This window comes from Diuraphis noxia, unplaced genomic scaffold (genome assembly GCF_037042655.1).
Source record: "Diuraphis noxia isolate RWA-SAM2 unplaced genomic scaffold, SU_Dnox_SAM2 contig0001, whole genome shotgun sequence".
NCBI classification, from domain to species: Eukaryota; Metazoa; Arthropoda; class Insecta; order Hemiptera; family Aphididae; genus Diuraphis; species Diuraphis noxia.
In genome coordinates this window covers 55,438,749-55,462,919 of record NW_028301711.1, presented here as the reverse complement: position 1 = coordinate 55,462,919, position 24,171 = coordinate 55,438,749, and the positions used below count along the sequence as shown (strand labels likewise).

The 24,171-nt window shown below is 35.2% G+C and overlaps 1 protein-coding gene and 4 pseudogenes across 1 annotated transcript; 1 reads left to right on the top strand and 4 right to left on the bottom strand.

The window, feature by feature from the left end:
• Positions 1 to 24,171, bottom strand: part of LOC149060951 (uncharacterized) — a 289,350-nt pseudogene that overhangs the window by 173,516 nt on the left and 91,663 nt on the right.
• On the top strand, positions 8,779 to 10,670 carry LOC149060959 (uncharacterized). Its single transcript, XM_089217669.1, has one exon. It carries the CDS (start codon positions 9,240 to 9,242, stop codon positions 10,668 to 10,670), a length of 1,431 nt encoding a protein of 476 aa, XP_089073795.1. The 5' UTR covers positions 8,779 to 9,239.
• Positions 18,890 to 23,365, bottom strand: LOC149060956 (uncharacterized; annotated as a pseudogene).
• Positions 19,476 to 20,234, bottom strand: LOC149060958 (sentrin-specific protease 1-like; annotated as a pseudogene).
• Positions 20,253 to 20,940, bottom strand: LOC149060957 (uncharacterized; annotated as a pseudogene).

Sequence of the window (24,171 nt, the reverse complement as noted above, 5' to 3'; positions counted from 1 at the left end):
CAAACGTTCGTCAAACAATGTTTCCCCAAACGTTTGTTAGGTGTGGACGCAGCTTTACTGTACCGGGGCTGTACTGTATCGTCTGTACCCACGTTTATCCACGCAATCGCACGGCATGCTGTCAGACGCACCGGTTGTTACCGCACCGCTCACCGTCATCGCCTCGACGCCCGGCATCACGTCGCTTACCACCACAATGACATCGTCCGCTGTTTCGACCGCGAGTACAGAGGTCTCGGCGGTCGCGCATGTCAGGTTGTCAGGGTTCTGGCGCAGCTCCGCAACCCAATGGTTCACGCACGCGGACGCCATGTTCGCGAACAAGCGAATACGCTCAGATTTGTCGCGCGTGAATCACGTGCTTGAGGCACTAGATGTAGAGGGCGTGCGAGCCATCATGGATCTTTTGGGGCCCCATGCATCATACGACGCGGTTCGTCAACGCCTCGTCACGACGTACAGCATCCCCCAGGCCACGCGTTTCCAAAGCATGATCCAGCCAGGTGGCATGGGTGACCGCACTCCGTCGAGACTGCTGCGCGACATGAGGGACGTCTACCACGACGGGATGTTGGATCAAGCTTTGGTGGCGTTCTAGATGAGCAAGCTCCCACCACCCGTCCGCGCCGTCGTCGCCGGCCTCACAGGCTCCACCGAATTTCTGGCCGAACGCGCTGACCGCGTGTGGGAAGCGTCCCAGTTCGCAGAGATGGCTCCCGTCGAGCAGAACTCTCCCAATTACGACTCGCGTGAGCCGAACCCGGTCACGCGCAGAAACGCGGCGACAACTTCGAGCGCTCAAGATACGCGGTTCCTCGCCCTCGAGGAAGCTATTCACGCTTACCGCCCATGACGCGTCCCTTATAACGCGCACGACCAACGATCGCGCCACACATCAACAACGCTACCGTTGTTGATGTGTACAGCTCTCCGCGACTACATGGCTCAAGTACGTTTCACTCCCGATACCAACCACAACACACGACGCGCTACGTTCGTACCAGACTTGAGCCAGGTTAGTCATGTTTTTCTTCGAATCGACTCCGTCCAGCCGCCACTCCAGCCACGATACGAGGGACCTTTCGCGGTTTTGGAACGCCGCGAAAAAACGTTCAAGGAACAGCGCCACCGATCAACGACGTGGGTTTCCATCGACCGGCTCAAACCAGCGTTTGTCGCGCGTGAAGACCCAGTCGCCGACCACTCATACGCCGCGCAATCAATCAAATTTCCCCCAAAAAAACGAGTCTGTTTTTTCTTGCCGAGGGGGAGTAATGTGGTGATTACGACGTGTTATCACCACTTACGCTAGCGCGTTCGTTTTATTATTGTTCCTAACATTGAATTATTTGTACTTGTTGTAAACGTTTTTATACTTGTTTTTATTACTGTGTTCCTTGTATTATTCACTGTGTGAATTATTGTAACTTATTTTACTTGTATTTGTATTCTCTTTGTCACGTCGCCCGCGACGACTTCTCGTACGCTTTTCTCCCACCGCGCGCGATAGCTTTTTCGCCGTTACGGGCTCGAAGCCACCATCGAACGCCGTGACGACTCACTTCTTTTTTCGTGACCGGTATTCGCACAAGTCCGTGCCCCTAACCGGTTTGTCTACGGCTACCGCCACGATTCGCGACTTGTTTAAAAAACACGCCGAAACGCACCGCGCGGGTTGCATTGTTCTTTAATTTACTTTTATTTTACTTTGTTAAATAGATTGTTTTTGTTTTGTTTGCCGAACAATAAATTTCGGTTTTATAACCTGGTATCGAAACAAACTTGTTTTTTTATTTTTTTTAAAACCTTCTGATCTGTCAGAATCGTTGGTTGTTAGTGTTGAGATGGTTTTTCCTCCACTAACACCACAACTATATAGGTAGCCCACTCAATAGATGTACGTTCCGCTAGCAATATTTGATAACAGAATTCAAGGGTTCCCAAAAATCTATTGCCTATCCGATTATCAAATATATATTGTTGTTTGATTAATGTATTTTGTACTTTTCTGACCTATGAAAATATCTATTGCCACTGTTCAATTTCTTTATTTATTACTTATTTAAATTGTAAAAAATCTATTGCCACTGTTCAATTTTTTTTTTTATAAATAATTCAATTTTCATAAAATCTATTGCTAAAAATCGAAAATAAATCCAATATTAATTTACTCATTTAGTTGGTCTGTCATATAGCAGGTTCAAATCTCAAGTTCTTCTACCGGTGTGTGACATATTTCGAAATTCTGTACAGCAGTGCTGGTGATGTAAGTCGATGATTAAAAATGGCGCTGTTTCAGTTTAGGGTATACGTCGTGCTACCAAGATCCAGTTCCGGTCTTATTTTTATTATTGTTTAGTGTTTGCAAAAATCGCATGTTTTGATTTATTATTAGGTATTATTATTTGTGTGTTGGGTCATAATTTCCAGGATGCTTATTGCATACTATTATTATTGTTATTATTATACATCTTTTTTGTGTATAATATACCTTTGTCGCACTGCGTCCGTAAGATTAGTTATAATATTATGTTGTATATTAAAGTTTAGACTGTGGGTAACCCCTCCCGCTCCCATCCACAACACAAATACTTGAGTTGTTGCTGACAACCGCACAATAATCGCAGGATCAATAACGGCGCAAACAAACCTTTTAATAAATGTTTTTTTTTTGAATTTCCATACTGGCGGGTAAAAAAGATTAATTTTGAATGAAATTTTGAATAAAACTCGGTTTCAATCAATCTTGCGGCTACACTGTTCAATAGTTGTTTAATCGTTATATTTTGATAACGGAATTTTATTTATTTTTTTATTAATTGTTTGTGGCAAATGGCAATTCTTGTCTATAGCATAGTATACTTGTCTTTGGTCTATACTTCTATAGCATCAACTACATGGTTATTAGCCGGCTGACGGCGTTACATATTAAATTTACATTAATTTCTTACATACTTGCTTAATTTCTACTTATTACCTATATTTAAAGATTTACATTTCAATCTAAGTTAGAATATTCAAATCGAATCGCGGAAAAAATGTCCACGGAAAAAAAGCCCATGGAATAAAAACCCATAGAAAAGAAATTACCAAGGAAAAAAGCCCATGAAAAAAAACTCACGGAAAAAAAGTCCTCCGAAAAAATTAAAATATAAAATAAATGTTAATACATCTATATTTAATATAATAATTATTGTATAATATTTTTTTATTTTTAATCTAGTTTATACAATCTGTAAATAAAAAAAAAGTTAAATAAGCATAAATGATGTTTTTTTTAAATTATTAGATATGTAGTACCTTGAGGGAAGAACCCAGCGAAGGCACTTTGGGAAATTATATAATTATATAAATATAAGTTTGGAAAATAATATGAGTGTTTATTATTTGTTCAAGTTTAATCTTATATTACAATGGTTTTATACAAGGGGAATGGAATCACAATACACCCAATTATGTTTTATTACACATTTACTGATAATCATACTAGTGAATGAAGTAAGTAAATTGAACTTTGCTTTAAACCAGTCAAAATATTAGTCGGGTAATAAAATTGAAATTTATTGACAAATGACAGGTATTTGTATCCATCCAAATAGGTACTAACAAAATAATATGTAGTATTCCATTAGTATACACTTGGTTGTTGGCTGTAATTGTTGTACTTACACGTCCTACACCCAAGTTATGGAGATTATAACATCAAATAAAGGTTGTGAGAAGTTGTGTTACAACGGGTACAATTGGTACATGTATGTTTTAAAGCATTTTGGTAAATCCAAAATAACATGGAGATGTTCAAAAAGGTCCTCCTTTAAATGTATGGGAGAATTATATACTAACGTTAAAAAAGAAGACCCTGTATTGAAGTCCGATCATAACCACTTAGGAGATAGTGAAAAGGTAGATGTGGAAAAAGCACTATGCATTATGAAAGAACAATCAAAAATTGGCCTATCTAAGCCACTAGAAGTATATGCAGAAGGAGTTGCTAAGTTAGACGGTAACATCAGATCAAAAATGCCAGTGGAAGATCATGTGAAAAGAACTTTGAGAAATCAACGTTCAAAATTAAATCCTATTGAACCAACTAGTCTTGACAATTTTATCATTGATGGTGCGTACCTAAATTAAATTTATTATTATTATTTATTAATATTACTATTATATTTAAAATTCATGTTCAGCAGATGAGTGGTGTACTACAGGTCATCCTGAGTATGAAAATCTTTTAATTTTTGACAATGGCTTTGATTCTGAACAAAGGATTTTGATTTTCGCCACTGTAGAAGGTATGAACAATTTATCAAAATCCAGTACTTGGTATTTAGACGGTAATTTTTCACTAGCACCAAAATTATTTTTGCAATTGTATGTAATCCGAGTGGTTGTAGATGGTATATTTACAACTGCAATTTATTGCCTATTACAACGAAAAACATATGAGACTTATAAACTATTATTTAAATCATTAATTGAAAAGTGTGCAGAAAAAATTCTTTACCTAGATCCAAAATATGTCCACTTAGATTTTGAAAAGGCAGCAATTAAAGCTGTGCATAAAATATTTAACAGAGAAGTTAATATACGTGGGTGCTTCTATCATTTATCACAATCAACTCACAGAAAAGTACAATCTTTAGGCCTAAAACAATTATACCGTGAAGACTCTAACTTTAATAAATTCTGTGGAATGTTAGATGGCTTGGCATTCTTACCTCTGACAGATGTTGAGCAGGGAATGTTATATTTGAAATCTATTATGCCTGATACTGCCCTAGATTTAGTCGATTATTTTGATTCCACATATGTAACTGGCACTTTCAAGCGAATAAATTGTACGGCAAATAATATAAAATTTAAAAAAGTTCAACCAAGGTTTCCTCTGGAATGTCCACGACGCAACATTGAGCGATGAACACAGGACAAATAACTCGACTGAGGGATGGAATCATAGATTCTCCAATCTAATAGGTCATAACCATCCATCTATATGGTGATAAAAAAAACTAGATTAGAAGTTGCTGTAGATGATACTAAATTAAGGCAGTATAGTTTAGGATTCATACAACCAATAAAAAAAAAGAAAAATAACAGTAAAAAATCAAACAACATTAAAACGGCTCTGCGTGGATTACAATGAAGGAAAAAGGACAATTAACAATTTTTTAAAAGCTATTTCATATAACACACAAATAAAGCACGATTAACTTTATGTGTACTATAATTATTAATTAATAAAAAAAAAAATTGAACGATTTAAATGACGAGGTACAACTTACTTACGTTGGGTAGTTGGGTTGCATGATATTACATTATGATTATGACTATGATGCTATTTGTTAATTGTTATCTGTATGGTATGACTGAATTAATATTTTATCTCTTTTGTATTATTTAATTATTATTATGTTACAGTGTGACCAACAAAATATTTTTACTATAATTATTAAATTTTATTTTATTACAATTATTATTTTTGCGACTATTATTGCGATTATTATTATGATTATGTTTTATTATCTGTAGTATTGTGATATCATCAGTTATGACGTTTGTAATGATTATATTTATAGTTAATATTATGCACGATTTAAGATATACAGGTTGCCCATTGGCATATGATAAGGTGAGAACAAAATTGAGTTCATTGTGGTGCTGGAAATTACAGTAAGCGCTCCATGTGAGAGAAAAGTTAACTACCGTATCGCTGCCGGTTGCCTGCTGAATTTTAAATTTTCTATTTTCAGTTTTGTGGCATAAATAATGATTACAAAAGAATTATTCTTTTTACTAATTTAATTTTAAAATTTTATATTATTTTCCAAACATTTAAGATTTTATTGAAGTCTGCTTTCCAGCTGTACAAGTATAATAGTAATAATATATTATAAATTATAATATAAGTTATATAGATTTTATTATAATTATCAAGCTATATAAAACAACCAATATATTTATTTATGAACTAATTAATTTATACACTTTTTACATTTAAGTACTAGCTACTTATTACCTTTTTAATCATGATTTAACTAATTTTGACAACTTTTTTTTAGTTCGGCACTGTTTTTTATTTGCTTGATTTATACAAAATAACAAAGTTTTGTTTGCGATTGCGACTAAGTAGTAGTAGTAACTACATAAAGTATATTTATATGTATCTTAAATCGTGGAATAGAATCTATAATAATTCCAATATTCCCTCCCCATTACCTAACCAATATGGTCATATACCATAAATTCAAATTATTAAATATTAAGTGTGATAAACTGATAATTAGTTCGAGATTTAAATTGTGATAGTAGAGGGCGCTAGCGTCGTTTTCCACAGCTGTGAGCAGGGTTGCCAACCGTCCCGATTTTTGCGGGACATTCACGATTTTGTGATTTTTTTCCCGCGTTCCGATCAAAATTTATGCGGGACATTGTAACGATCGAAATTATATTTGTCATTTATTAATTATTATGAACCATGATGCGATAATGCTCTCCGTCCCACGGTCCCCTCTTGCCTCCGCTCATAGGTAACACCAAACAACACACACACTGTCACGTATACCTACCTAGTACCCGTGGTTCGGATGACTGGCCGACACTGTATCGTATTATTAACACCTCATTAACGGCATAGGTAATAATAATGTAAAAATGTAAAGTTCACCGGCCAAACATATTTGATGATTATTACGCAACATTATTATGCAACGCTGTCCGGTGAACAACCCGCCCGGTCACGGCCTTTTCGTATTAGTATATTTTCTTCGCTTCTACGGACCACAGCATGTCGGAGTAAAGAAGAAGAAAATCGCCGAGTGCGTCTTCGGGACGACGCTCAACGGCCCTGAACAATGATGGTAGTATAATTTTATTAATGTTGTGAATACAACCCACACACACCCACACCTTGGCCGGTGAATTTGTATTAATAAAAATTAAATAGGTTTTGACACCTTTGGTGCTCTTTGAAATTATATATTATAATATTCTGATGATCCGTATACGTATACTATGTTTTATGTGGATATGTTATTATTGATTTATTTATACGCTGGTGACCGATATCCGGAGCCATGCTTGAAATTGACATACAGTCAAATTCCATATTTTATTCTATTATGTATTTATATTTTATATTGATCTATTGTATCTGATCGGTGACCTTCAGTGGCGGCCAAGTTTTTATGCCGTATGGCTTTTCTTGGTCATAAATTAAAATTTTATTCCTAATATACTTTAAATAATCACTCCCCATATCTATGTTTTTTTTTTTTAACTTTTTCCCCTTTTCCGAGTCACTTATTCATTTTATATGTAAAAAAAAATCCCATATGCTCCGGTTTCCGAATCTCGGCTGTGGGTTGGCGACCTATGCTAGCCTCGTCAATGTGCACTCCACGCCGAATCTGGGTATGGCCCCGTGCGAGATGTTACAGATGGCGACCTTGCCAGGATTATTTCAAGTGTATATACCATGCACTGATGACCTGTCGGTCTAATATAATATCTATTAGATATATAGTATCCCACCATGCATCGTGGTAGTGTAACAATACCGGCCATGGGAGGTGTATAAACGTATATATGCGTATGCCTAAGTGTTGCGTAGAACCAGTACTGTCTGCGTTAATTTCAGAAATGCTCCGGTGATTAAAACAGTGTCGGGCTATCCGGCTCTCCACCATGCTGGGATCGGAGGATGATAGTGTGTGTGTATTCCCGTCGTTCCGGATGTTGCCGACCCAGCTCTCGGAGGTTCCATCGACATCCCATCGACATCGCGAGGAGGTGTTCGTCGTCATTGCAGTGCAGATTTGAGCGGCAGAGCATTAGGGCTTAATTTTAAGTATATTATTTGTACGCGTCTTTGTGTGCACCTGTATATTATATGTCTCATCCTATCTATTTTGGTTCTATTGTGTAACCGCTCGTAATTGCTTCTTATCGGTCTACCGCTGTTGAACGACAGTGTTAATATTTATAATTGGGTGCGTGTCGTTCCAGTACGGCTGTGCGATCGTTCCCCGATATCTATCTTTAATTACTACAACGTTTTGCATAATCATTAATATTATCGTATCTCCTCGTCCTAATTTATGACGTTTTAATAGTTTATTTTATTTGAACATAATATCGTATATATAAAATATATTTATTAATGATTTGGCGTTATCACCGATCAGCGAGTATGTCGACTTTCTCGTTTGATATCGGTATTGTGATAAAGACTTCTCCGTCCGCCGTATTTATTTCCGCGTTTGCGTATTATTTATTTCATAACAATGATAAATCAGTGTCATCGATATTTACATACTATGTATACTGCATAAAAAAAAAAAAAAAACCGTTATATTATATTATCTATGTAACCGTGATAGGTACGGTTTGATCTCTAATCATATTCTCACGGTTGGTAGACCGAACTTGAAATATTTTATCCCCGTTAGGCCCGTGCACACATTGATGTTTAGTTATAAGTTGTCCACAAATTGTATGTCCCGTGGTGACCGGAGAGCACGTATATCGCTCGCGTTATAGGATGTCGCACGCCTGTGCTTTTCGTTGTACGTTTCGTATACGTGCTGTTAGGTCCTCGTTGCATTACGAGTAGTATATAATTTGAAGAAAGAGTATTGATACTTAATGTGGTGAACAATTATCTATATATATATATTTCTCTACTTTCTCTCATGAAATTTTCGTCATGATTTTTGTAACATTCGCCACCATTTCTGCGTAGGTGAATTTTTATAGACATGCTCTCGCATGTATGTTGTCTTGATTTTACTTTTATTCTTTTTTATTTTTATGCGAGATCTCTGATGACAGTGTATATGTTGTCAATTTATTGTGTTTATAGATAGTTTGTTTAAGTGATTTATGAGATTACCCCGGCCAAGGATGATATTTGAATATATTACCAAATTTGTTAGTGTGCTTTGAGTGTCGTCCCGACGTATCGGCGATGACATCCATCCATAATATTTCATTAGTATATTTTGTTATTGAAAGCGAAGTTTTCTATCGTATTATTCTTATTATATATATTATTATAATATCATATATATTATATTCACTACTCTATTATATCATTTGTTTTTTTCTCTGTCTTGAATTGCGTAATATACGAATCACGTTTGGTTGTGTTCGTGTTGTGTCTAGTCAACAGTAATATATATTTCTTTTTGAAGTAGTCATTTTATTTATCTTGAATTTTGATTCACTCATTACGAATAGACATGTGTTTTCTGTATTGGCTGTGTGATTCTCGTTATTCGTCGTTGATGTACGCGGCTGGCAAGCGAGAGACTCGTCCCCCCGATCGTTTGATTGATAGTCTGTTCCCGCAAGAGAGAACCAAGATGCTGCCCGTTACGAATACTACAACATCAACCACACCATCGACTACGTCAATTTTGAGTACCACCACAAATCCTACTATGTCTGTAGTGACAACTTCTGGCCCTCAGGCAAAAGCCGTATCCGAGCAATCGAAAACAGACCAAAGTGTTCAATCGGTACTTCAGCAAATGATGGCTAAAATGAATGCTAATCATTCCCGAACGGAGACACAGTTTGAAACTCTACATCGAAAGACGGAAGAGGGAATTAATCAATGTATTCAGCGATACCAACTAACGGATACTCGTTTGGCCAAATTAGAGGATGAGAGTGTTGTCATAAAAAATCGGGCTATCCAACAAACCACTGACAAACAGGTTACCGATGGTCGTCTTAATACCTTAGAATATGAAATTATTCAAATGAGGAAGGAGGTAACTCGGTTGTCGGATCAGTACCGAGCATCGACGAACCCGGATCTGTCACAAATTCTGAAGCCCACAATCTTGTCATCTACTACTGTCCCTCTCAATTCGTCTGATAGCAATAACGTGTCTTCGATACCCCCGACGATCCCTGAAACCAGCCTCTTGAATACCTTTGATTCACAAAGATCATTTTTTTTGGGATCTCAAGAGCGGTTTCAGGACGCTGTAGCTGAATTCTCCGGACAGATCAAAGTCATACATCCACAGAAGTTTATTGGTCAGGTCGATGCCTACTTCGAAAGCGTATTTGTGTCACCGGCCCAACAACTTATTTCTGTACATCGTCGTTTAGTGGGAGATGCACAAATTTGGTATGAGTCATTAATCCCATCACCCCAATCATACGTTGAGTTTCGCCGATTATTCCTCCAGCATTTTTGGTCTTCGGCAACTCAACGCAAAGCCCGAAATGAGGTGTTTCGACCGTACCAATACACTAGATCCGACGGTCTAGCTACGCATGCCATGAAATGGATTGCTGGGGCCAAATACCTCAATCCACCAATCGAGCAATCTGATCTTGTGTCCACCATTATTCAGCACTATCCCACACCGCTTGGAATGGCCATTCGAGGTCGAGGACCACGCGATACCAATGAACTGCTATCAGTTTTGATGGAGTTTGAAGAGTCTGCATCATTTTGTGATCGACGTCGTGAAGACAACCAAGTTCGACCACCATTCCAACATCAAAACAATGGCAATCAACAACCACGCTATAATGCTCCTCGTCGCGACAATTATCGTTTCCAACCACGGATGCAGGCACCGGAAAACGCCGGGCCCCGCCCCGTAGCACAATTGGATCTGTCGGGAAATGCCGACGAGACTCGTACGTAAGTATGTCACGTCACGAAGTCTCGCATATCCATGAACATACACCGTCCACCCAGATTGTCACAGATGGAGTCTCGCCAAAATATAAACGTCCCGAGTTGTCAATTTCTATTTATAATAAACCATTCAACGCCCTACTTGATTCAGGTGCTTCTATTTCAGCCATATCTGAAGAGATCTTTGCATCTATCAAACGAAGCATCCCGGAGGGACAGCAATTATCGATTTTACCCGTTACGGGAGTGACCATATCCACCGCCGTAAAAGGTCGTAGCCGGAAAGTCACTACCCAAGTTCTTATACCATTCTCTGTTCTCGGTCATACCTCTGATTGTATTTGTCTTGTTGTTCCTCATCTAGCGACCTCTATTATCCTAGGAGATGATTGGTTGACCCAAAACAAAGTGTGTTTAGATTACTCTGAACGGGTTGTATGTCTTCCCCGCTGGTCAATTAATATACCATTTTCACATTCACATGATGAAGCCATTAATCGTTTAGATACTCTATTTACATTATCCATCTCACCACAAGATTATGCGAAATCGATACCTGAGCATTGTATAGCTAGTGTGGAAATGATTTCGCGGCAACTCCAAACGCCCACAAACCACAACGTAATCTGTAGTGTACGGGTAGACGACGATCTAGAACCTTTTGGCAATATAACTGAACACCTTTTATCGGTCCCTAATCTATCGTCTCACCAATTTGATCAAGTTGTTGATCTATTTCGTGATCATCACCACATTTTTCGCACTCGTCCCGGATTAAATTTGTTATACACCTGTCGTTTCAATGTCAGTGAGGATATTCCTTTCAAGATCCGCCCATATCCAGTACCGTTTGCCCGCCGTCCTGCAGTTGAAAAGGAATTGGCTCATATGTTAGAGTGGGGGGTCATCGAAAGATGTTCCTCGCCTTATAGTAACCCAATTATATGTGTTGGTAAAGCAGATGGTTCTGTTCGACTATGTTTAGACGCCAGACGGGTGAATAAGATCATACAACCTATGCGTGATTCATCGCCCCCTCTTGACGAACTACTCGCCCGTTTTGGAGGAAAAGCAATTTTTTCTAGTATCGATTTTACGGCCGGATATTGGCAAGTTGCTCTACACCGTGTCGTTAGGAAGTATACCGCGTTCGTGTACGACGGCCGAACATACCAATTTTGTGTCGTACCATTTGGTTTGAACATATCCAATACCGCATTCCAACAGGCCCTAGAGTCAGTTCTCTCCAATCCGGTTGAAAACCACAACGAAGAGGGATTGGGAGATCTTCATATTTACGTCGACGATGTATTGGTGTCATCAAAGACGTTTGACGAACACATGCGTCGCCTCCGTCTTTTATTTGAGAAAATAGCTGTCTCAGGTATGTCTTTAAAATTTAGCAAGTGCAAATTTCTTCGTGATAAAATTAAATTTCTTGGCCATATTATCACACCGTCAGGCATGTCAATGGACCCATCAAAACTGTCGGCGATTCATGATTTTCCAGTTCCTCGACACAAAAAAGACCTTCAGTCGTTTATAGGTTTTTGTAACTTTTATAGGAAGTTTACCGACCACCATGCTTCTTTGATCGGTCCATTAATTGCGTTACTCAAGAAGGGAGTTCCGTGGCGATTCAACGAGGTAGATCTGGCGAATTTTAATTCCGTTAAATCTGCATTTACTGAACGTTTCCTTGCCCATCCTGATTTCAAGTCAGAATTCTATTTACAAACCGATGCCAGTCAACTTGGTCTTGGGGTGGAATTATTTCAAGTTGATTCATTAAACGAGCGACAAACGATCGGATTTGCTAGTCGAACCTTAAACGCTGCCGAGAAAAACTATAGTATCACTGAATTGGAACTACTGTCCATAGTATTTGCTTGTGAAAAATTCCGGGTGTTCATTCTTGGTTACCCGGTCAACGTACTGACTGACCATAAGGCTCTCACCTTTTTATTTCGTTGTCGACTCCGCAATGCGCGTCTCACCCGTTGGACCCTTGTGCTACAAGAATTCGACCTGAGAATCCAGTATATAACCGGTCCCAGCAACATAACCGATGCGTTGTCTCGCAATCCAGTAAATCGAGATCTAATCCGTAACCAACCCGATTCTCATGATATTTTTGTAGTTACTTCTCGTAAGCTACTTTCTGAATATCAGTCTCGAATCGAATCATTTCAACATATACTATGCGAACAGCGGTTGGATTTAGGGCTTCAGAAGATAATTGACCTCCTGTTAAATCAGTCTACCGTTCTGAGTGCTATTATTGAACGATATTGTATGTATCGAGACATTTTGTTCTATCGTCGACATCCAGATTCTGATCGGTGGCTAGTATGTATACCCCTACATCGGGTTGATGAACTGATTACAAAATTCCACGTACACTTTGGGCACGTCGGTCCGAAAAAATGTATTTTAGCCATCCGGGATGTCTGTTATTTTCGAAATTTAAGTGGAAATGTGCGTAAGGTTGTGAAAAGTTGTGATACGTGTCAACGCGCAAAAGTCAGTACCGTAAGGATAGAAGGTGAAATGCAACATGTACTAGCCAATGCACCCCTCCAGCGAGTCTGTGTTGATTTGTATGGTCCATTGCCATCTGGGTGGAATCACGTAAAGTATGTTTTTGTTGTACTAGACTGCTTTTCTCGATTTGTCCGATTATTTGCGATCAAACGATCTACTGCAGTTATAGTAACAAATCGTATGATCACCGACTATATAGAAGTCCATGGTACTCCTCAAACCGTTGTATCAGACCACGGAGTCCAGTTTGTTAGCCATGTGTGGCAAACCCGTCTTTCTGCCCTTGGTGTATCGGTTACGACTACTAGCGTATATCATCCTCAAAGCAACCCAGCCGAAAGGGTTATGCGCGAGCTAGGTAGATTATTTCGTACGTATTGTCATCAATCCCATACTGAGTGGCCTCGATACGTCCGGTATATTGAATGGGTGTTAAACAACACCGCTCACGAGTCGACGGGTTTTACTCCCAGTGAGCTATTTTTAAAGACAGACAGGTACAGTCCCATATACGAAGCTGTTGAATGTCCCCCGAGGCGTAGTGATGACGCTATGGTTAAGCTTACCATGGCTGCCGAAGTTCAACGCACAAGGGCTGAGGAACGCCGGATTCGTCATGACCGCCATGGAAAAGCCGTTAAATTCCTAGTAGGGGAAGAAGTTCTTGTCCGTACACATCGATCCTCTTCCGCCGTTGACCACCAGATAAAGAAATTTTTTATGTTATATGAAGGACCGTATAAAGTCGTTGAAATTAGAAGCTGTAATGCATATGTCGTGGCTGATCCTGTGACGAATGAAATTCGTGGAACTTATAATGTTATTTTCCTTAGGAAGTATATCCATCCTATTACAGTTCAATCAAAACATCGTGATACCGGACTAGGTCCGAATCTGAGTTGATGATCCATGTATATACACAATTTCTCCCTTACTTTCTTTATGTAGAAGCGATCCAGACATGTCCGAAACACTTCTACAGGGGGGTTTCTGTAACGATCGAAATTATATTTGTCATTTATTAATTATTATGAACCATGATGCGATAATGCTCTCCGTCCCACGGTCCCCTCTTGCCTCCGCTCATAGGTAACACCAAACAACACACACACACTGTCACGTATACCTACCTAGTACCCGTGGTTCGGATGACTGGCCGACACTGTATCGTATTATTAACACCTCATTAACGGCATAGGTAATAATAATGTAAAAATGTAAAGTTCACCGGCCAAACATATTTGATGATTATTACGCAACATTATTATGCAACGCTGTCCGGTGAACAACCCGCCCGGTCACGGCCTTTTCGTATTAGTATATTTTCTTCGCTTCTACGGACCACAGCATGTCGGAGTAAAGAAGAAGAAAATCGCCGAGTGCGTCTTCGGGACGACGCTCAACGGCCCTGAACAATGATGGTAGTATAATTTTATTAATGTTGTGAATACAACCCACACACACCCACACCTTGGCCGGTGAATTTGTATTAATAAAAATTAAATAGGTTTTGACACCTTTGGTGCTCTTTGAAATTATATATTATAATATTCTGATGATCCGTATACGTATACTATGTTTTATGTGGATATGTTATTATTGATTTATTTATACGCTGGTGACCGATATCCGGAGCCATGCTTGAAATTGACATACAGTCAAATTCCATATTTTATTCTATTATGTATTTATATTTTATATTGATCTATTGTATCTGATCGGTGACCTTCAGTGGCGGCCAAGTTTTTATGCCGTATGGCTTTTCTTGGTCATAAATTAAAATTTTATTCCTAATATACTTTAAATAATCACTCCCCATATCTATGTTTTTTTTTTTTAACTTTTTCCCCTTTTCCGAGTCACTTATTCATTTTATATGTAAAAAAAAATCCCATATGCTCCGGTTTCCGAATCTCGGCTGTGGGTTGGCGACCTATGCTAGCCTCGTCAATGTGCACTCCACGCCGAATCTGGGTATGGCCCCGTGCGAGATGTTACAACATAAGGAAATTACTAAGAAACTAAACAATTTATAACCAACGATAAAATGTTTCATTCGTTATCGAGTAAAAAGCAATAATCTATTATTATATTTATAGATACTATGGCATTTGAACATTACAGTTATTACTTATTTATAAATAATATCTAACCAATTACCAAGATATACGTAGATATGTTTATTTTATCTGTATAGTAATCACTAATCAGTAATAGCGTTTTATTAAAATGGTATAATACGCTGTATGCCTGTATTGCCATCTTCAGTTACGCGGTGCTTACGGTGATGTGATGACATTATAGTTTGTGCTTAGTATATTGTATAATAATTCGTTCGATTAATATCGTATTCAGCTTATTAATATTTGTCCGTGCATTTTTCGATTAAAGTACTTTTTATTGGTGTACTGTGTGTGCATATAATAATGAGTGACTCTGAAGAACAAAATATTACTGATACTAGTCATACTCCACCAAAAAAGGTAAAACGTCTTTGTACTTTTCGTGATGTGTGGTTAAATTCATATACTTGGCTTAGAAAATCAGAAAATAACAATTTGTTTGGTAATTGTAAGCTATGTAAGAAAGACTTTTTAATTACTCATGGTGGTAAATCTGATGTGCAACACCATGCAAATAGCGTTTCCCATAGACAAAAAGAAAGTTCTAGTAAACAATTATGTACAATAAATTCATTTTTTGTTACCAAAAATACACTGGAAGTTAATTTGGCAGAAGTTTCTAAAATTTTTCATAATATAAAACATATCTTATCTTATAATTCTCTTGATTGTGATTTTAAGTTGCTTCCTAAAATCTTTTCCGATTCAAATATAGCCAGCAAAATATCTTGTGGTCGTACTAAAGCTGAAGCTATAGTACAAAATTTACTTGGGCCGAAAGCAGAAGAAATTATAGTTAACGCCTTAAAGAATATTTCTTACTTTTCAGTTGCTACAGATACATCTAATAAAGGAAATAGAAAAATGTATCCAATTGTCATTCAATATTTTTGTCTGCAAACTGGATGTCAAATAAAATTATTAGATTTTTTGAACAAGCCTACGAAACTGCTGATGGTATAAGTAATTCGGTTCTATCAACTTTGGAAAAATATAATATTAATATGTCAAAAGTATCAGCATTTAGTGCCGATAACACAAATTCTAATTTCGGGTGTCGTAGATCAGCATTTACTCTTTTACAATCACATAATAAGAATATTTTTAAGTCTGGTTGCTTAGCACACGTAGTGCACAATACTTTTCGAAAAGCTTTAGATGGTCTCGATTTTGATTTAGAAACTTTGGTACTGAAAATATATGCACATTTTTCTGTATCAGCATCCAGACGCGAAGATTTAAAAGAATTTGTTTTGTATGCTGAGTTAGAATGGCAAGAATTAGTTAAACATTGTCCTACAAGGTGGTTGTCAATTGCCCCAGCGATCCAAAAAATTCTCAAGTTTTATCCTGCATTGATATCTTATTTTATTTCTCTTGGCGAAGACTGTCCAAAACAAATAAAAAAACTTTTATTTTTTGAAGAAGACGTTTCAGAAATTGAACATTTATTTAAAAAACCAAGTATTTACTTACATTTTTGTGCCAATGTTACTATTATGTTTGAAAAAGCAAGTAAATTACTTCAAAAGTCTGAGACGAGTTCCCCCGAGATATTTTATATTATGAATGAGTTAAAAACTAATATTTCAACTCGCATAAATGAACAGTTTTATGGCACAAATTTCCATCACATGTAAGAATAAATTATCAGTATCTAACATAAATACTATAAAAAAAGACTTTGATATGTTCTACAACACTGCATTAACTTATTTATCTAATCATTTTGATTATGAATATTCGCCACTAAAATTTTTGGAACCACTTTGCTTAAAATCACGTTTGTTACTTTATCAAGATATTGCAAAAATAATTGAAGTATTTGGACTAGTTGATGTAATTTCTGTAGATGAAATATTTGAAGAATTTACAATTATCAAGCCTGCTATACCAACAGTTAGCTTCAAAAATAATTTAACTGTTTATGAAAAATGGTTAGAACTTTTATCAATTCAGAAATTAAAAAATTTTGAAATATTATTAGAATTTAGTCTAAGTATTCCACCATCTAATTCTCATGTAGAGAGGGTTTTTTCGATGATGAAACTAAAATGGACAGATGTTAGAAATCGTTGTTCAGTGGACTTAATAAAAAACGAATTAATGATATCACTGAATATATTGCCTTCCACAAATAGTTCCTGTACTGATTTCGTGAACTTAGTGAAAGATGATACAACTTTTTTGAATGCCGTGAAGAGCCAGAAAAAATACAATTGGAAAAATTAATAATTATTTTCAATTTATAATTTATAATACTTTTTTTTTATTAAAAATTCCGTCTAAAATATTATATTATTATTATTTTATTAAACATTATGTTTGTTATACAATTTATAATTATGTATATACATATAGAGAGCAAATATATCCGTACTTATATCTTATATTATAATATGTTATGCCAGAAATGATTGCCTTTATAATATATTAAAACCTTAAAAAAATGTTCTCATATTGGAAAAAAGTCCCGATTTTTTTAACTGGATAGTTGGCAACCCTGGCTGTGAGTCAACCTCATCTTCATACTTTTAAACATTTCGGTATAGGTCGATGGCAACCTGTATATCATAAATCGTGATATTATGTACAGTTTAATCACAAAATAAAATAACTATGTGATTGTATTATGATAGGTATTTGAGTTAATCAACAAAACAATATAAAACACATTTTTATTTTCGTGGGTTTTTTTTCCATGGGTTTTTTTTCCGTGCTCATTTTTTCCGCCTACCATTCAAATCAGTTGACGAAATTGAGGAGCTTTTTGGTCGTCTCGGGAGTGGGTGATAGCATCTCATATAGTCTATCAGGTAGTTTTAGTTTAATGCGCCTTTCACTGAATTTATGACATTCTGTCAGTATATACTTGACTGTAATGTTTGTTCCGCACGTCTGCAGACATGATGGAGGGTCTTCTTTGGCCATGAAGATAACGGAATTATCGTAATCGAATTCAGTATATTAATCATGAACTAAAATACTATGATCTACATTTTGGTAGGTATTTAGCACGGACTTCTATACTTAGTATAGAAGTCTGTGGTATTTAGTCTTAGTATGGTCCGTGTTATTTTTATGTTTTACAGTCAATTTAAAATAAAATTGTTTTTGTAATGATTAGCAGTGATCCGTTACAATTACCTAATTATAGAAGTTCAATAAAGAAAACACACTAGAAATGTAATAAGAACAACACTTAAGGTAATCTTACAATCGTAATGGTATTAGTTAACTAGGTAATTGTCAATTAATATTTTTTTTATAGAATTGTTCAAGATAGAAAAATTATGTTTTTATTACATCGCCAAAATTCTTATAATTGTACAAGTTCAATAAATATAATATGTAAGAGGAAAATTAATCTTTTGAGTTTTATGTATACTCATAAGCACATAAGGTATATATGATATTAATGAATATTTCTTAAATTTTTATGTATTTTATAAAATCTATAATATCCTTAAGCGGATGTTAGCGCACTGTTTGTTTTATCTCTAGCCCACTCGCAACATACATAAAACATGTTTATCCAGAATCAATTTTTTGTATACATTTAAGAATATGACCTATTAACTTTTAGATAATGTCTCAAAATAATTGAAACATCATTTGTTTATTGAAGAATCATGTCAATGTGTATTAGTTAGACCACAAAAATTTTATTATCCAAATAGTTGGCCGTCATATTGGGTATTAAACAGTGAATTAGAAAAAGTAACTGATGAAGTGTCATAATTCTATGTAGTAATGGAAATAACAATAACTAGTTGGTGTTAACCAAAAAAATATAATTTTTATGTCTATATTATGTACATATATTGTATATATATATATATGTTTTTTTTAGATTGGATGACTAGTGAAATCTGGTTTTCAGAACTTACACATTCAGTATCTAGACAGTTATCTAAGTTAAATATATACCAGTATATTTAAACATGTTAACAGATTTCCACACCACCTTAGCATTGTATTCAACAAAACTGGAGGTACTGCATTTTGGCGCGTTTTTTTATAGTGGTTTCCCAACATAGGCCTACTCCACTCTTTCTCTTTATTTCTAAATTGTCATATACATATTACTTATATTTTATGTATGTTATATTAACCTCTTGAATTTATTCATTAATTATTTTATTTTATTTTATTTTTTGTATTAGACATGCACAAAACACATTCAAAATTATTATCCATCTATTACATGTGTCACATTGAACCCAATCAATGTTGTCCTTTTTTATCTCTTTGTGTTTTTTGTCCGTACGCCCACAATACAAACAAATATCTCTCATGAAATCAGATTTTTACAACAATAAATCTTTTAACACCTCTCTATATACCATTGGGCTGAATTCTTTATTGAATTTTACGTTGTCAATCTTATTTTTCATCATACACTCGGCATAATACAACACATATATTCCACAGTTATAACCATCAGTTTGTTTAGGATAGTCAGAAAATAGTTGAAAATTCATCTCAGGCCACGCATTTCCTACCTCTCCGTACACATGATTTTTTTTCAGTTCACTTAGTATGGTCACAAAATCATGTCTACATTTATTATATTCCGTAGTTTCGAATGGGTCAAATAAATAGAATTTCTGATTATCAAAGTCCGCAAACATAATTACCCAATGATTTCCATTTACATGTAATGGCATTACAAGTAAACTCTCTTTTGGAACAACCAGAGCCTGATTTACAAATTTTGGGGCCGGGGATTTAAATAAAAAGAGGCCTCAAATAAATTTATTAATATTATAATAATATATAAAACTAGCAAAACGTTTGGGGCCACTCCAAATTGGGGCCGGGTAACTAGTCACCCTGGTACCCCCCTAAATCAGGCACTGGGAACAACTATAGTATCCAAATTTGAAATCTTTTTTCATCATCGTCAGATGATGACGAAATCAAATTGATGAATGATGTACATTCTTTTTTTGTGATTTTCTTTTGTACATTTTGGACCGGAAGAAGTGCACAATAATTGGATGGTATATCTAGCAGTACTTCCTTACATCTACTCAGTATAATACTTCTAGTGAATTGCACAAATCTTCCACATTTCATACGCCGGAATTTTTTGTTCGTCTTTAAATCTTCAAACCAACTTTCTGCTGGAGCATTGCTTGCTCTGTCTGTCGACCCAAATACTTTGAAACGCATCACACCTGTCCACATTGGAATCATTGGAATGATAGACCCCATCATATCATTGTGGAATTCAACACTATGCAATAGATTTTCTTCTAAGCTAGCACACATTTTTAATGTTTCTTTTACCTGAACTACTATATTTTCGAATCGAGTCAAGAACTTGGAATCTTTATACCAGTAAAATGTCTTAGCATCTCTTATTTGTTCATCTAATGTAACGTTATTTTGTCTTGTCATTAGCTCATCAACTAGACTGCTTGGACTTTCATGACTGAGCTGCTTCAAAGTGTTCATGGCATCTTCCACGTCTACAGTGTTGTAGGGTGACAACAATACTGTTGTAACTGCAATGAACCATTTGTCCAAACATTCCGTGGAGGTAATGTTGAAGGCTGGTGAGTTACAAGCAGTTGCCAACCACGCCAAAGATCCATTAGTCATCTTCTTCTCACTTCCTTTATAATATTAATGATCATCGTCAGATATATTTTTTATTAAATGACAACAACAAAGACTAATCAATGCGTTACAATCAAATATTTTCCCCTCATACATGAATTCATAACATGTATTCAAATACTCTACGACCTCGTTACATTCATTAAATGCTTTCTCAAACCCTTTTAGTATTGCTGTTGAAAAGTCACTGACAACGTGTGCCATGAACTTTGTATCACACTGTCGTTAATAGAATTTTCGAAACTCCTTTAGCCAATTTGTTATCGCACCAGCAGTTTGTGTAGTTGTCAAATATTCTGCTTTTGGAATTATCCTCTTATTGCACACGATGACAGCCGCATAATACAATAATAATTTTTTTTTCTTTTTCCTGTTTTATACAGTGTAGGATCTCTCGTAGTTTCTCTTACCACGCCACCAGTCGCATCAAAATGAATTGTAACACATCTTATCTTTTTTTAATACGTTAACTTGATCTCGACTAAATAAATAAGTTTCAAAATCCTTCTGTTTTGGATCAGATACATATTGAATGAATTCTGAACATTTATCTTTCAATAAATGCATATCAACCCTGTCGTCAGTAGCTCGATCATCAAGACACTTTTGTTCGTGAGACAGCTTATAATATACCCGATCAGACCTTATGTTGCACAAGTTACCGCGTTTTAGTTTACTAGGAGAGATTTTTAAAATATACTTTTGCCGTAAACTCATCGGTGGGCAGTACTTTGATATTTGCATTTGTCTTTTTCGATTTTTTCCCTTCAAGAACGTAGTCAGCTTACCATAGTGGCTATAATTGTGGCTGTTACTCAGAACTGTTATTTTTGCCAAACTGTCAGTTGTTTTTTTTTCTCCACCACTAGTTTAATCTGCTTACAAGATTCATGCCTACAAATTTCATAACATGTCAAACCTTTCTTGGTTATATTTTTATTTTTAATCGTCAACACACAAGAGTTATTTACAGTTTCAAATTTTTCACGTAACAAATCATTTATTTCATTTGAAATATCTATTTTTTTGCATTGTACTATCAACTTATCAACTATTTGTTTAAATTCTTCGTCTTGTAAAATAATGATTCCTTCCACAACAGTACACTTTTTATACCATATTATATTTTTCATTTTATTGCCTTCATTAAAGGACCTTATCTTTAAGGGATGTCCATTCTTTTAGTTCTTTGCTTTCCGATCTGCTTCTGGGGTAAACAAATCTCTAGTAAATGAAACATTTATGACACGTTTAGGTTTGGTTAGTATTTCCTCAGCAACATTAAATTCTTTAAGAAACCCCGTACTGTTATTATGACCAATTTCTTCCATATTGTTGCAAACAATTACAGACTCACTCATCTTTTTTGGGGTATTCAAGTCATCTCCATTAAAGGAAATATTGAATTTACATTCAGGAGTGGTTATCTTTTCCTCAGTGACATTAATTTCTTCTGTTTCATAACATCCATTATTCTCGATTTGTAAAGAAATTTCAAAACCATGTCTATTAATTTCAAATTCATTTTCTTTTATCAAATCTTTTTCCATATTATTAACTGTTTCATAATCATTTTCTTTTTGTACATCCCATACATTTTTTGAGTTTTTAGATAATTCATTAAAATCTGCTTCGGGTTTATTACTTATTTCTATTGGTTTAGACCTCTATCCAGAAGAAAATAACTTTCCAGCTTTGACAATAACTGATTTCCGCTTAGGAGTGGTAAACATTTCCTCATTGATATAAGTTTCTTTAATAGAAACGGTATTCCGTTGTATTAGTGCAATGGTCTTCATTTTGAATAGGAATACTATTGATTTCAAGAACATTTTCATTCAAACCAATGTCCAAATAATCTGCAATGACATTGGATGTATAATTGTTTTATTTTTTAGGAGAATTGTCGGTAAACAATTTTCTCTTTACACACACTAAAGTACTCTCATTTAGTTCATTTTCTTGACCTAACATAAAAATTTCTCTTTGAGATAATTCTTTAGGACTAACAGATATTTTATTTAGTCCAAAACCCTTTTGACAACGTTGAAATACTCTATGTTGATTTTTACGATTACATTTCATTTTTAATAATTTACAAACTGAATTAACAGCCTCTGTCTTATAAGTAAAAAACATTTTTTAAATAACCATTGTCTTGAAGCATTTTATGGAAGTGTAAATCATCATCTATATTAGTATTTAACAATTTCCTCACAGCTGAATTGGGATTATTTAATGCCATAACTATATTCTTTTTAGTTTTTTTGCAATTACCTTTCTTGAATATCACATTACAAATGTCACTAATCGCTTCATGAGATACACCTATCCTGCCAAATTCCAATGTTGGATATTTTTGTTGAATGAAGTGCCCTATTTCTTCAACTTTTTTTGACACACTCATTTTATAATTTGTAAGAACCTTACTCGACTACTTATCAACAGTGAAATGTTTTATTTATATTACTATTATAGTAGGAGCCTTCCTCGACTACTATCAATAGTAAATCAAATCCTTAAATTATAAATATATTAATACTATTCTACTACTTAACTATCTATTGTACTATTATTTTTTTTTTCCTTATATTATAACTATACTACTATTGTAGGAGAAACTTTCCTTGTTTATAATCAGAGGTGAAACAATCCTTTGCAATTATAAATTGTTTAACCTGTTAAATAATAAAAGTAACTTTATAAAATATAATATTGTCATTATGTACAATTTATTTTATTATGTAATTGTAAATTAAATTGTATATCGTATAAAAATTATAAATTAACTACCTAGTAGATAATTATAAAAAGTGAACATTTATCATATTAATGTTACATTATTTTTTTTTTAACATTTATTTTCAAAACATAATCTGTAAATATGTTTATAATAAGCTTTTTTATTTTTGTAAATTACAATAAAAATTTTATTTTCATGAAATTGTATTTTTTTGTTAATTTATATTGTTAAAAAGTAAAATACTTTTAGCTATATAGTGTAAATATACTGTATGCATAGGTGCAATTAGGGGGGGGGGCTTAGCTCCCCCAGTTTTATCCATAGTTCCCCCCCCCCCAGTTTTTATACGAATTTACTTGAAGCTTATTAAAATTATTGAGACAATTTAATTACAACTAACAAAATAATTTAATATTTATTGACGTTTATATTATTTTGATATTATATTATATAACACGCTTAGCGCAGCT